At 42.2% G+C, this 12,776-nt stretch overlaps 1 protein-coding gene across 14 annotated transcripts in view; it reads left to right on the forward strand.

Moving 5' to 3' along the window:
- Positions 1–12,776, forward strand: part of RALGPS1 (Ral GEF with PH domain and SH3 binding motif 1) — a 295,395-nt gene that overhangs the window by 122,168 nt on the left and 160,451 nt on the right. For all 14 annotated transcript variants that reach the window (XM_044926350.2, XM_044926347.2, XM_025262369.3 and 11 more), the window contains one exon: positions 11,799–11,925. In XM_044926350.2, coding sequence (XP_044782285.1) covers positions 11,799–11,925 — 127 coding nt within the window. The remainder of the gene's footprint in view (positions 1–11,798; positions 11,926–12,776) is intronic.

The raw sequence follows: 12,776 nt of genomic DNA on the forward strand, positions 1-12,776 counted from the left end.
CTCGTCTCCATTCTCAGGAGTTCTGCTGATGTCTGCACCCTCGTCTGCCTTCACTTTGCCACAACATCTGTCACCCCCGTCCTGAAACATCTCTCTTCAGGCAGCTTATTCCCTTCCCCACCCCCACCCCCACCGCATTCTGACAGCTGGCTCCTCCCTGACTACTTTTGTCCCTCTCACCCACGGGCTGTAAGTGTCTGGCGGGGCTCTGGCCCAGCTCTCACCTTTCCTGATCCAAGTCCTGTCCCATGGGGTCTTCCCAGCTTGGAAAGCCCCATCTGTCTTCTCCTCCTTGCCCCTGTGGAGGCTGCCTCCTCACACTCATCCCAGCCCCTCTGTCTAGCCCTACACCCGCGTTCCCACGCCGGCTCCATGAGCCCTCTTCTCGCGTGTTTGTCTGAAGGCTCACCCTTGGCATGTCTGAAATCAAAGTCTGGTTCCAGGAAGTGCTGGTTAGTTCCAGGCTTTCTGAGCAGGCCTATTTGGACTTTGAGGCAATATGGTAGACTGCGAAGATGAGCAGTAAGCCCTTTCTTCCCTCCCAATCACCTGCTGCAAACACACATACAAATAAACCAAATTATAAACCAAGAAGCAATGCTGAGCCAGAAGCCAAGAAAGGGAAGTCACCATGTGCTAGAAATAGAGAATGCTCTCAGAGTCAGCACAGGGAGCAGAGTGCAGAGAACTTGCTGTATGGAGACCTTGCCAACTGTCAGGGGGCAAGGGTTCTAATGCCCGCTTATGGCGGGCCGGAACTCAGCTACTCACAGGAATCAGAGAGCCAGCAAGTGTCCCGCACTGGAAAATCTGGGGCCAACCTGGGGGAGCCCCAAGGGAACACAGGTAGAAAAAGTCCCTATGAGAAAATGTCACCTTAGCCTGTACTTCAGGTAGGTAGCTCTTGGCTCTCAGCCCACATGACCAAGAAATGAGGGGTAGTGTCCTGTGGAGGTTAGGAGTGTAGACTCTTGAATCAGACTCCCAGGCTCAGCCAGTCTTGGACCTGCCTCTTATGGTGAGGGTTAAATGAGTAAATATGTGAAAAAAATGTTTCGTACTATGCTTGGCACACAGTAAGGGCTAGATAAGTATTAGCTGCTGCTTTTATTATTATTTTCAACTTTTCTTGACTGTTTTCAAATAGACTGGCAGAGACCACCATCCCTGTAAGCCAGGTCCTCTGATTTATAACCTTATAACATCATCATCTTCTAGTGGTTCCCTTGCTTCTGGTCTCACTCCCTTTCTCAAGCTGTTCATTCATGGAGTGATCGTCCTATGACACAGCTCTGGTGTTTTCACTTGCCTGATTAAAGACAGTTTTTAGCAACCCCCCATCCTTTGGGTGGGGGGTGGTCTCTACCCACCACTGCTCCAGAGCAGGATGCTCTGATGTAACCATGTTTTGTTTGTTTGTTTTTCTTAAGAAAGTATTCCAGCAATTTTATTGTATAATTAGTGAACAAGTTAACATGAAATTGCATGAGACTTTTCTTTTTCTTTTTTTCTCCCCCTCTCCCCACCACCTCTATCCCCTTTGGTAACCATGAATTTGTTTTCTGTGTCTGTGAGTCTCTTTCTGTTTTGGGAATAAATTCATTTGTATCAACTTTTTAGGTGCCAAATATGAGGGATATCATATGATAATTGTCTTTCTCTGGCTGACTTGCTTCACTTACTGTGATAATCTCTAGGTTCATCCATGTTGCTGCAGATGGCATTATTTCATTCTTTTTATGGCTGAGTAGTATCCCATTGTACATATGTACCATATATTCTCTGTCCATTCATCTGTCAATGGATTCTTAGGTTGCTTCCACATCTTGGCAATTGTAGATAGTGCTGCTATGAACATGGGGGTGCATGTATCTTTTCAAATTAGAGTTTTTTTCTGTGTATATGCCCAGGAGTGGGATTGATGGATCATATGACAGCTCTAATTTTATTTTTTAAGGAGTCTCCCTGTACTGTTCTCCATAGTGGCTGTACCAATTTACATTCCCACCAACAGTGTAGGAGGGTTCCCTTCTTGCCACACCCTCTCCAGCAAACTTATTATTTCTCTACAAATTCGTTATTTGTAGACTTTTTGATGATGACTGTCCTGACTGGTTTGAGGTGATATCTCGTTGTAGTTTGGTTTGCATTTCCCCGATAATTAGTGCTGTTGAGCATCTTTTCATGTGCTTGTTGGCCATCGGTATGTCCTCTTTGGAGAAATGTCTATTTAGGTTTTCTGTCCATTTTTTGATTGGGTTGTTCTTTTTTTTTTTTTTTTTTGGTATTAAGCTGTATGAGCTGTTTTTGTATTTTGGAAATTAATCCCTTGTTGGTCACGTTGTTTGCAAACATTTTCTCTGAGTTCATAGGTTGTCTTTTTATTTTGTTGATGGTTTCCTGTGCTGTGTAGAAGCTTCAAGTTCAATTAAGTCCCATTTGTTTATTTTCATTTTCATTACTCTAGGAGATGGATCTAAAAATATATTGCTATGATTTATGTCAACGTGTGTTCTGCCTAGGTTTTCCTCTAGGAGTTTTATACTATCTGGCCTTACATTTAGATCTTTAATCCATTTTGAATTTATTTTTGTATATGGTGTTAGAGAATGTTCTAATTTCATTCTCTTACATGTAGCTGTCCAGCTTTCCCAGTACTACTTATTGAAGAGACTGTCTTTTCTCTTTTGTGTAGTCTTGCCTCATTTGTTGTAGATTGATTAATTGGCCATAAGTGTGTGGATTTATTTCTGGGCTTTCTATCCTTTTCCATTGACATATATGTCTGTTTTGTGCCCATACCACACTGTTTTGATTACTATAGCCTTGTAGTATAGTCAACAGTCAGGGAGAATAATTCCTCCAGCTTTGGTCTTCTTTCTCAAAATTGTTTTGCCTATTTAGGGTCTTCTTTGCTTCCATACAAATTAAAAAATTTTTTGCTCTGATTCTGTGACAAATACCACTGGCAATTTGATAGATATTGCATTGAATCTTTAGATTTCCTTGGGTAGTATGGTCATGTTAAGTGCTGATTCTTCCAATCCAAGAACAGGGTATACCTTTCCATTTATTTGTATTATCTTCAATTTCTTTAATCAGTGTCTTACAGTTTTCAGACCACAGGTATTTTGCCTCCTTAGATGTGTTTATTCCTGGGTATTTTATTCTTTTTGATGTATGTTGTAACCATTTTGATGTTGCTCTTTTTAATCCATCATTTTAACTTTCATTGCACTACTTCTTCAATGAACACTCAGGACTGATTTCCTTTAGGATGGACTGGTTGGATCTCCTTGCAGTCCAGGGGACTCTCAAGAGTATTCTCCAACACCACAGTTCAAAAGCATCAATTCTTTGGTGTTCAGCTTTCTTTATAGTCCAATTCTCACATCCATACATGACTACAGCCTTGACTAGACAGACCTTTGTTGGCAAAGTAATGTTTCTGCTTTTTAATATGCTGTCTAGGTTGGTCATAACTTTCCTTCCAAGGAATAAGCGTCTTTTAATTTCATGACTGCAGTCACCATCTGCAGTGATTTTGGAGCCCCCAAAAATAAAGTCTGTCACTGTTTCCACTGTTTCCCCTTCTTTTTGCCATGAAGTGATGGGACCAGATGCCATGACCTTAGTTTTCTGAATGTTGAGCTTTAAGCCAAATTTTTCACTATCCTCTTTCACTTTCATCAAGAGGCTCTTTAGTTCTTCTTCACTTTCTGCCATAAGGGTGGTGTCATCTGCGTATTCATTGGAAGGACGGATGCTGAAGCTGAAACTCCAATACTTCAGCCACCTGATGCAAAAAACTGACTCATTTGAAAAGACCCTGATGCTGGGAAAGATTGAAGGCAGGAGGAGAAGGGGACGACAGAGGATGAGATGTTTGGATGGCATCACTGACTTAATGGACATGAGTTTGAGTAAACTCTGGGAGTTGGTGATGGACAGGGAGGCCTGGCATGCTGCAGTCCATGGGCTTGCAAAGCATTAGACATGACAAAGCGACTGAACTGGAGAAGGCAATGGCACCCCACTCCAGTACTCTTGCCTGGAAAATCCCATGGACGGAGGAGCCTGGTAGGCTGCAGTCCATGGGGTCGCTAAGAGTTGGACACGACTGAGCGACTTCACTTTAGCTGTCATTTGGATTTTTAACTCTAGGTTTCAGTGATCCCTTCGAGTTAGGGAAGATACTGAGCTTAGGTGATAGAGGGATTTTGGTGTGTTCCAGTGGGTGTTTCTCAGGACAACTTGCATTTGGAAATGAGGCATTTGAGGAGAACCTTTGGGTAGGGAGATTCTTGCAGGGTGCAGAGGACATAATAGAAGCATTTTGGCAATGGCAGCAAATATCAAAAGTTTTCATACCTACTTCACACCTACTTCCTTGCCCTGAAAAACAAATCATAAACCTTTCAGCTGTGGCCAGTGGAGCATCCACTGCCACCAGCAACACAGCAACCCAGAGCCCCAGGTCACGTGCGGAAGAGATGCAAGAGCTGGCTAGAGGAATTTCCTGCTCAAACACAGCCACAATCAACTCATTCTTTCCCCTTTGATTAGTATTCAACTGTTCATGCTTAGCCGCTTGTGATTTGCACCCTGTTGGCAAGTTGAGTTGAAAGATCTGGAAAAGGAGAATAAGCTGTCAAATTGGCCATCACATGTCCACAGTATCCAAAATGACCTAGTCAAAAGCATACTTTGCCAAATGGCGAGTTTCCATCTCTCTCTTACCTTCCCAGTCTTGTCCAAGGCAACACCTGCCTACAGTTCTGCCAAACTGCTGCTCCCTTGAGCGTCGCTGTGTGTTCCCACTGCCAGCCCACTGCTCATACTTTCTTTGGCCTCTGGGGCCTCTCCAGCCTCATCTCTGCTAGTTGAAGCCCAGCAAGACTAGTTTCCAGGATCACCTTTTCCTGCTTCCTCCTTCCCATAATGGAGTTTGTTCTCTCCTTCCAGAGCCGTCTCATAGTGCTTCTGACTCTCCCATGCCTTAGCCAGCCCTTTCCATGGCTCAGCCATGCAGACCAGCTCTGGACCCAGGATGGACCCTTGGCAAACTTCCATTCAAGGACCAAGGTCATCCTCCTGGCTCTACTCTTGGGCTTTTTGGGAATGTCTCTTGGGGTTGCCATGAGCATAATTTATTTAAAACTTAGCAAAATTACTAGAAACGTGATTAAAGTTGATTTACAAGATTATACATTGTGTATTTATGTTTGCATGTATTTATGTGTATGTGCATATAAACTGTCAAAGAATTGTTTTTTTTAAAGATAAAATAACGACTCATACAAGTATAAAATGATTATTTGTCAAATATTTTATTTTAACTTATTAATTAGTGAGAGATTCAGTAAGATATTCAGTTCAGTTCAGTCACTCAGTCATGTCCGACTCTTTGCGACCCCATGGACTGCAGCATTCCAGGCCTCCCTGTCCATCACCAACTCCTGGAGTTTACTCAAACTCATGTCCATTGAGTCAGTGATACCATCCAACCATCTCGTCCTCTGTTGTCCCCTTCTCCTCCCACCTTCAATCTTTCCCAGCATCAGGGTCTTTTCAAATGAATCAGTTCTTCTCATCAGGTGGCCAAAATATTGGAGTTTCAGCATCAGTCCTTCCAATGAATGCTCAGGCCTGATTTCCTTTAGGATGGACTGGTTGGATCTCCTTGCAGTCCAAGGAATTCTCAAGAGTCTTCTCCAACACCACAGTTCAAAAGCATCACTTCTTCAGCGCTCAGCTTTCCTTATAGTCCCACCTCTCACATCCATACATGACTACTGGAAAAACCATAGCTTTGACTAGATGGATCTTTGTTGGCAAAGTAACATCTCTGCTTTTTACTATGCTGTCTGGTTGGTCATAACTTTTCTTCCAAGGAGCGAAGTGAAAGTGAAAGTCGCTCAGTCGTGTCTGACTTTTTGTGACCCCCATGGACCATACAGTCTATGGAACTCTCTAGACCAGAATACTGGAGTGGGTAGCCTTTCCCTTCTCCAAGGGATCTTCCCAAGCCAGGGATCAAACCCAGGTCTTCCTCATTGCAGGTGGATTCTTTACCAGCTGAGCCACAATGCAAGCGTCTTTTAATTTCATGACTGCAGTCACCATCCACAGTGATTTTGGATCCCCCCAAAATAAAGTCTGTCACTGTTTCCACTGTTTCCCCATCTATTTGCTGTGAAGTGATGGGACCAGATGCCATGATCTTAGTTTTCTGAATGCTGAGTTTTAAGCCAACTTTATTTCAAGAGAACTGAGAATACTTTACTTTATGGTCAGTTGAAGAATGCTGAAATCATCTTTAAAATGGATAGAAAATTAGTATTCCCAGAATGATGATCAGTGGGATACTATGGGACATCAGTTGCCTTTATATGGACTGGAATTATTTGCATTACTACATTTTCTACAGGTTAACATCTATTTGTACAGAATTTAAAATAGCCTTAGTCAAAGACAGACATGGATAGCTTGCTAGAACACTTATTAAATTTCAGAGTCACAGTTTTCCCTCACGTTACTTATAATAGTCTCCGTTGCATCTACTATTTTACATTAGTTATATGGCTTTATAGTTTGTTTTTCAGAAGCCAATAGTTCATATCTGAAGAATTTAAGAATTACTCTTTTGAAGTGCCCTTGTTTCATTCCTTTCTCATTGCATCTTCAGTCTGTTGAATCCATTGATCCATAGATTATCCACAGCACTAAAAATTCTTTCCATACCAACAGTAGACACTGGAATTGAAATAGGATTTTGAGCTGGTTTTAACATATTTGGAGCAACACGTTCTTTGTTGAAAAACATTTCCACGTATCAAGAACTGTTTCTCTCAAGACAAGGGAACAAGCTACCAACGTCCTCATAAAGAGGATTTGGAGGACTTTTTTTTTTATTCCATGGAGCCTAGTTACCAGAAGAGGGGAATTTTTCATCATTAGTCAAATATAAGTGCCACATACAGGCTCTCTAGCAGCATGATAAGGGGCATTTCCAAAAGCAACGCACTTCTTCAGGTATCTGACCAAGATTCGTGATTATCCTGGCTTTTAACCTGTGGTTGAGGAGTGCCATTTATCCCTTGCAGCAGATGTTTGTCACCATGTAAATTATTTAAAATCAAAAGGCTGGGATTTATTTTTACCTTGTAACTTTAATTCACTTTCATTTCTCAATCTTAATGTTGTATATTTTTTCATTTTGCCTTACTTCATAGAGGTTTTGCCTGTTTTATTGCTATTAATAAAATTTAGCTCTTGGGTTTAGTTATCATGTCTATAGTTTTGGTGTTTAGTTTTATATTGTATGTTTTAAACATGGTTACTGATTTTATCTATATTAATCAGTTTCTCCTACTTCACCCCTCCCTCGAATTTCCATAGCTTTTTGAGTTGAGTGTTAAGCTTATTTATATTCATATTGTTTAGTTATATGAATTAAAAACCATGCATTTTTTCCCTCTCAGTACACTTTTGACCTCATCACATAGTTTAACATATCATGATCTGTATGTGCTTTATGTTTCTGGTTTATAAATAGTTCATTACCCTCGCTTTTATTTCTTCTTTTACTCAAGAATTATTGGAATATTCAAAAATTTCCAAAGAATTGAATTTTTAAGTTGTCGTTAGTTTTCTTATTCTTTTTTTTATTCAACAGATTTTTAGGCAGCATTTTCTCTGTGTCAGGAACCATAAATGATGCAGGGTATTGTGGAATGAATATAACCAGCATGGTCACAGCCTTCATGGGAGTCATCCTTTGCTGAGTGAAGCACAGATGTAATCGTTTAAGTAGTCACAATTATAATAAATGTTATGGAAGGAAAAAATCTCAGGGTGGCCCAGCACTTCTAAACTTTACTAGAAGTAAAGTTGCCTGTTGAATTTAGTGAGCTTTTACTTTATGTTGTTTAATCCTGTTTCTCTTTTCCTGAATGTGAATGCTTTTAGTATCTGTTTGACTCAGGTAAGCAGATAAGTTGTTTCCTTGCATGTAGTTCTGATGGTTTCTTCCTGAGGCTTCCTGTAAACTCTAAAATCTAAAGGACCCTCAACGCATATGAGGTTTTCAGTTTATGGCACTACTTGTAATAAAAGTTTAGAACAAGTAAACGCTGTTCTTTTTGAATAAACAAACCCTATATTAAAAAATTAAATCTTAAAATAATTTTTCCGCATAATACGTGTGCATGAATTTTAAAAATCACTGAATACTGAAAGGCTGAGTGAAGCAGCTAACACTCATTGCTCCATCTCTGCATAACCCAGTCATTCCCTAGAGGCAAGCACTCAGTTATTTAGCAGTTTCTTCTGGTGGTTTCTGCCATGTTTCCATCGATGTGTCTTTGCTGCAATTTCTCGATCCACTCACTTTGGACAGTATATGGTGACTTCTTTGTAAGATGGATGTTGGTTTAGTTTTCCTAAACCATCTTCCCTCATTCTTCAAAAACACTCGTGTTACCATAATTACATCACTGTAGTTAAATGAGTATTCTTGTTTTAATTATTAGGAATGCGTAAGTATGGTTTTCCATAAATGGCTCCTCCATACTTAAGTGGTTAAGTGTGAATAACATGTTCTTTCTGGAATATCCCTTTGTTTCCCTGGCATTTCTAATCCCCTTTCAAAGAAAAATTCTTACTCTAGCTACTGCTTATCTACCAGATATTTTATATGTATACATAAAATACACATATAAACATATGTAATATTATATAATATCTTACCAGGCCTTATGTATATTATACATAAAATCTTTAAATTATTTTATTTAATTTTATTTTTATTATACATAATAAATTATGTCCGTTCCCTTCCTCCACCCCACCAATGTGCTATCCCGTCGGGTTTTCTGTCGAGTCTTCTCTCTGTCTGGAGGCCTCTTCTGGAGTGGAAGGATGTAGACCAGCCTTTCTTTAGCCTTGCTGCTCATCTGTCCTCTCCCTTTACTACTGCTAGTTTGGATCCACTGTTTCCTACATCCCGTATCCTCCTGTCCTTGGTTTATTCTTTCATTTTGCTAGGGGAAGTTCTCAAATAGTATGCAAATGCTTACTTGGGAGATAGGTGTTCTTTTTCATGTCTTCTAACATCCTGTGCATTCCTGCTGAGAAATCTGATGCCATCCTGAATATCATTTGTGGCCACAGAATGGAGCAGATGAGTGAAGTTAACTAGACCCAGCCCTTCCGAATGTGTGTATGTAGGTAGGGTGGAGGGTGGGTAGGAAGTATGTGTGCAGACAGACGCAAGGTTAACAGAGGCAGGTGTGGTCTGGAGAGCCTGGTTTTAAATTTGGGCAGTGTGCAAATGTGGCTGCCTTTGGTCGGCCCACTCCACTAAAGAACTCCAGTTGTTGGTTGGAGGTCAGTCTGCAGGGTGATCTTTAGGGACATCCTCCAGGACTCTGATCATGTTGGCCTCGTGTCCATGTCAGGACACAGATGACCCCCTGATCAGCTCTGTGGTGCCATGCATCAAGGTACTTGACAGTCTAGGCAGATAGGCCAGACATGCCAGGGGACATGGGCAACCCCTCAGCTGGGTCCAGAGACCCAGTGGAGGCAGACTTGGGCACCAGTTTGGCTCAGCAGCAGTGTGTATGAGGACGACATAGGGATTTGTTGAACTGCTGGATGAACATGGGTGACTGCCATAGGATTCAGTGGGCTTCTAGGTTGTATTAATAAAGAGATGACCTCCCAGCCAAGAGGGTGAGGGGCCTGTTCAGCTTTACAATGGGACCATTCACAACTAGAGGATCTGGTTCTGTTCTGGGTATATGTTGTTTATTTAGTGACTTTCTTATCCTTAAACGTTCATTTCAAATGCTTCTCTCTTTATATCTTCCCTTGATGCTTCCCTTGCCCATAATTTACCTATTGTTGGTCTGAGTTCTTATCTCTACTTACTTACTTACCATGTTGCTGTAATATACATGTCTCTCCTCTATTGAATCAAGTTCCCCACGGGTGCTCTGACAAGTCACTTAATCCTTGTGATTATGAACCTGAAATAGCGGCAGTCATCCTGGCTCCATCTTCGTCCCTGGGCTTTGTAAAGATCAGACGAGTTGTATGTTTTGGTGCTTTACAGACAGCAAATGGGAGATGACGGCGTTATTTCCTGTCCGTTTGCTAATATGATGAATAACAGCCCTAAATTAACAAGCTGGTTAAGCAGCCGTTGTTCCTAGCATCTGTGTAGCATCCCCTGATGTGTCCTGAATTTCTCAATGAAAAAAAAAAAAACCTCGCTGTTTATTCTCCAACTTTTCATTACTGGGGACGTCCTTTCAGCTTTTTCTTTTGCCTCTCCTCTCTGAAGTCCTTAAGCTGTCACTGCTCAGCTGGGCTGTTGCACAGCTGCATCCTCTGTGACTCCAGAGGCTGAGGATCAAGGAATTAGCCAAGGCAGCCTGAGTTCCCTGATGCACCAGACATGGCCTCAGCCTGGGATTTGCAGACTTGGGTCCCAGGAACCCAAAAGGCCACTTCAGTTCGAAAGGCTGGCTTCCCCTGATGCTGGGCAGTACTGCTCTCCTTCTCTCTGCTGTATGATGGAGCTGTTGGCCACTGGCCTACGTTAGTCTAATGGATGTGGCAGGGTGGCTGGTCCTGGTCCTTGCATAGACCATGGGGTCTCAAAACCACACTTGAAAAAAAAAAAAAAAAAACACACTTGACCAAGGATGCTCCTGGCGTAGGGTCCCTCTCCACTTATGCTCCTGGGCTCGGCCGTGGATCTCAGATCCCAGAGACACTGGCCCTGGAAGCTAAACTTGGGGGTTTCCAACATCAGCCATGTGCTGTGCCAGAGCCAACCCTCTCCACTGACCCTTTCCCGTATCCTCTTTTCAAGCCTTCTCTCAGCCTAGATTCCTTTCCTCAAAGCCATTTTATTCAAGGAGCCTCATTGCCATTTCCTGGCACTGGGCCTTGACGTAGGACTTGCAGGATGACTGCAGCATCAGGTCTGGAGAACCAGGATTCAGTTTCTATTACTTTCTTCCAGGAAGCCTCCTTATGAACACAGAGCCATTCTTTCCCTGGTGACCAGCTTTACATACCAGAGATCTCAGTCATAAAAGATCTTACTTCTCTAATCTCTGGGCTGTGGGTATCTGCTTATCCTGTAGTTGCGTAACTAAATCACCCCTTAGATGACAGCATGTGGAAAAAAGGTTTCACTTATTTTGACTAAAACACCGTAGCCAGTGTAAATTAGACAGCCGTGGACCACAGGGGATCTGGAGGAGATAGCCCTGATTGGAGAGATGGCCTGGCTAGGTGCACAGAATGGGCAGGCGAAGTGGGTGACATTTTGGGGGGCCTTCAGTAATGGCAGAGATGTTGAGGAGGAGTAAGAAGTTGTGGACCCAGGGAGAGAGACATAATGGGTCTGTGAAATAGCTCTGGGTGACCTTGAGGAATTTGCTTTACTCTCTGAGCTCCTCGTTGTTGTGGGGTCTGTGCACCACGGTGGTGGTCGTTATGCAGAGGATTCTAGTGTCGGACAGAACAATGGACTCAGTAGCTCTGGAGGGTTCCTTCTAAGTGTAAGGTTTTATGAAAAATGACCAAGTTGAGCTGTGAAACGTTTCATCTCCACAAGACACAGCTTCTTACAAAGCTTAGTTGCACCCAGGATTCTGCAGACCACAGACATACCATTTAGCACGTTTCCTTTTAGTTTTTGTTCACATTTATCCTTTCTCTTTAGCTTCTTCTAGTTTTTTTGCCTTCTCTCTCATACTCTTTTTTTCTTCCACCAGCTTTTGAATCGAAAAGACAAGACCACCTTTGAGAAACTGGACTACCTGATGTCCAAAGAAGATAATTACAAGCGGACTCGGGAATATATCCGAAGCCTGAAGATGGTTCCCAGTATTCCCTATCTAGGTAGGAGTCTGAATAGGATTATTGTTTTTTAAGAAACCTACTCAGTGCTAGATGAGATGTTTTTACAGTTTCTAGTTGAGAAAGTTCCACAAAGCAGCATGGGTCATGGATAAAGAGGTGATTGGTTGGCTCTTCAGGTTAGAACAGGCTGTTGGGACTCCCTGAGAATGGGAACTTCCTGAGGAGGGTCCTGGAACAAGGGATATTCTGCTGCTGATACAGATGCCCAGTGAATCCCAAGCCTCCACAGCCTGTAGCTCAGAAGGATCACGAGACTCTTACTGGTCTATCCGCATCCTTCTGAACTGGGGGAGTGTGTCAGTTGCTCAGTCGCATTCGACTCTGCGACCCCATGGATGGGGGCCCGCCAGGCTCCTCCATCCATGGGATTTTCCAGGCAAGAATAGTGGAGTGGGTTGCTATTCCCTTTTGCAGGGGATCTTCCTGACCCAGGGGTCGAACCTGGGTCTCCCACATTGTCAGCAGACTCTACTGTTCTGAGCCTCTAGGGAAGACTGAACTGGAGGAACTCAGGCCCAAACCCCTGTGTTCTGGTTCTCTGGGCATTAATAATATATTATGTAAGATTTGTCTCAATGAAATTATTATAATGATTATTGATTTTACTGATTCAAAAATAATATGTGTTTATTGCAAGGAATTAGGAATAGATAAGAAGATTAGTATCATTTGTTATCTTATCCAGAGATAAACATTATTTGCTTCAAATCTTTTCATTCGTTTGGGTGCATATAAAATCTGTATGTTTACTCTATTGTGAACATTTAATGTTATTACCTGCATTTCTATACTGTGACTCAGTCCCACTTGGATTTGTCCAGCTGAAATCT

This window comes from Bubalus bubalis, chromosome 12, assembly GCF_019923935.1.
Source record: "Bubalus bubalis isolate 160015118507 breed Murrah chromosome 12, NDDB_SH_1, whole genome shotgun sequence".
Taxonomy (NCBI): domain Eukaryota; kingdom Metazoa; phylum Chordata; class Mammalia; order Artiodactyla; family Bovidae; genus Bubalus; species Bubalus bubalis.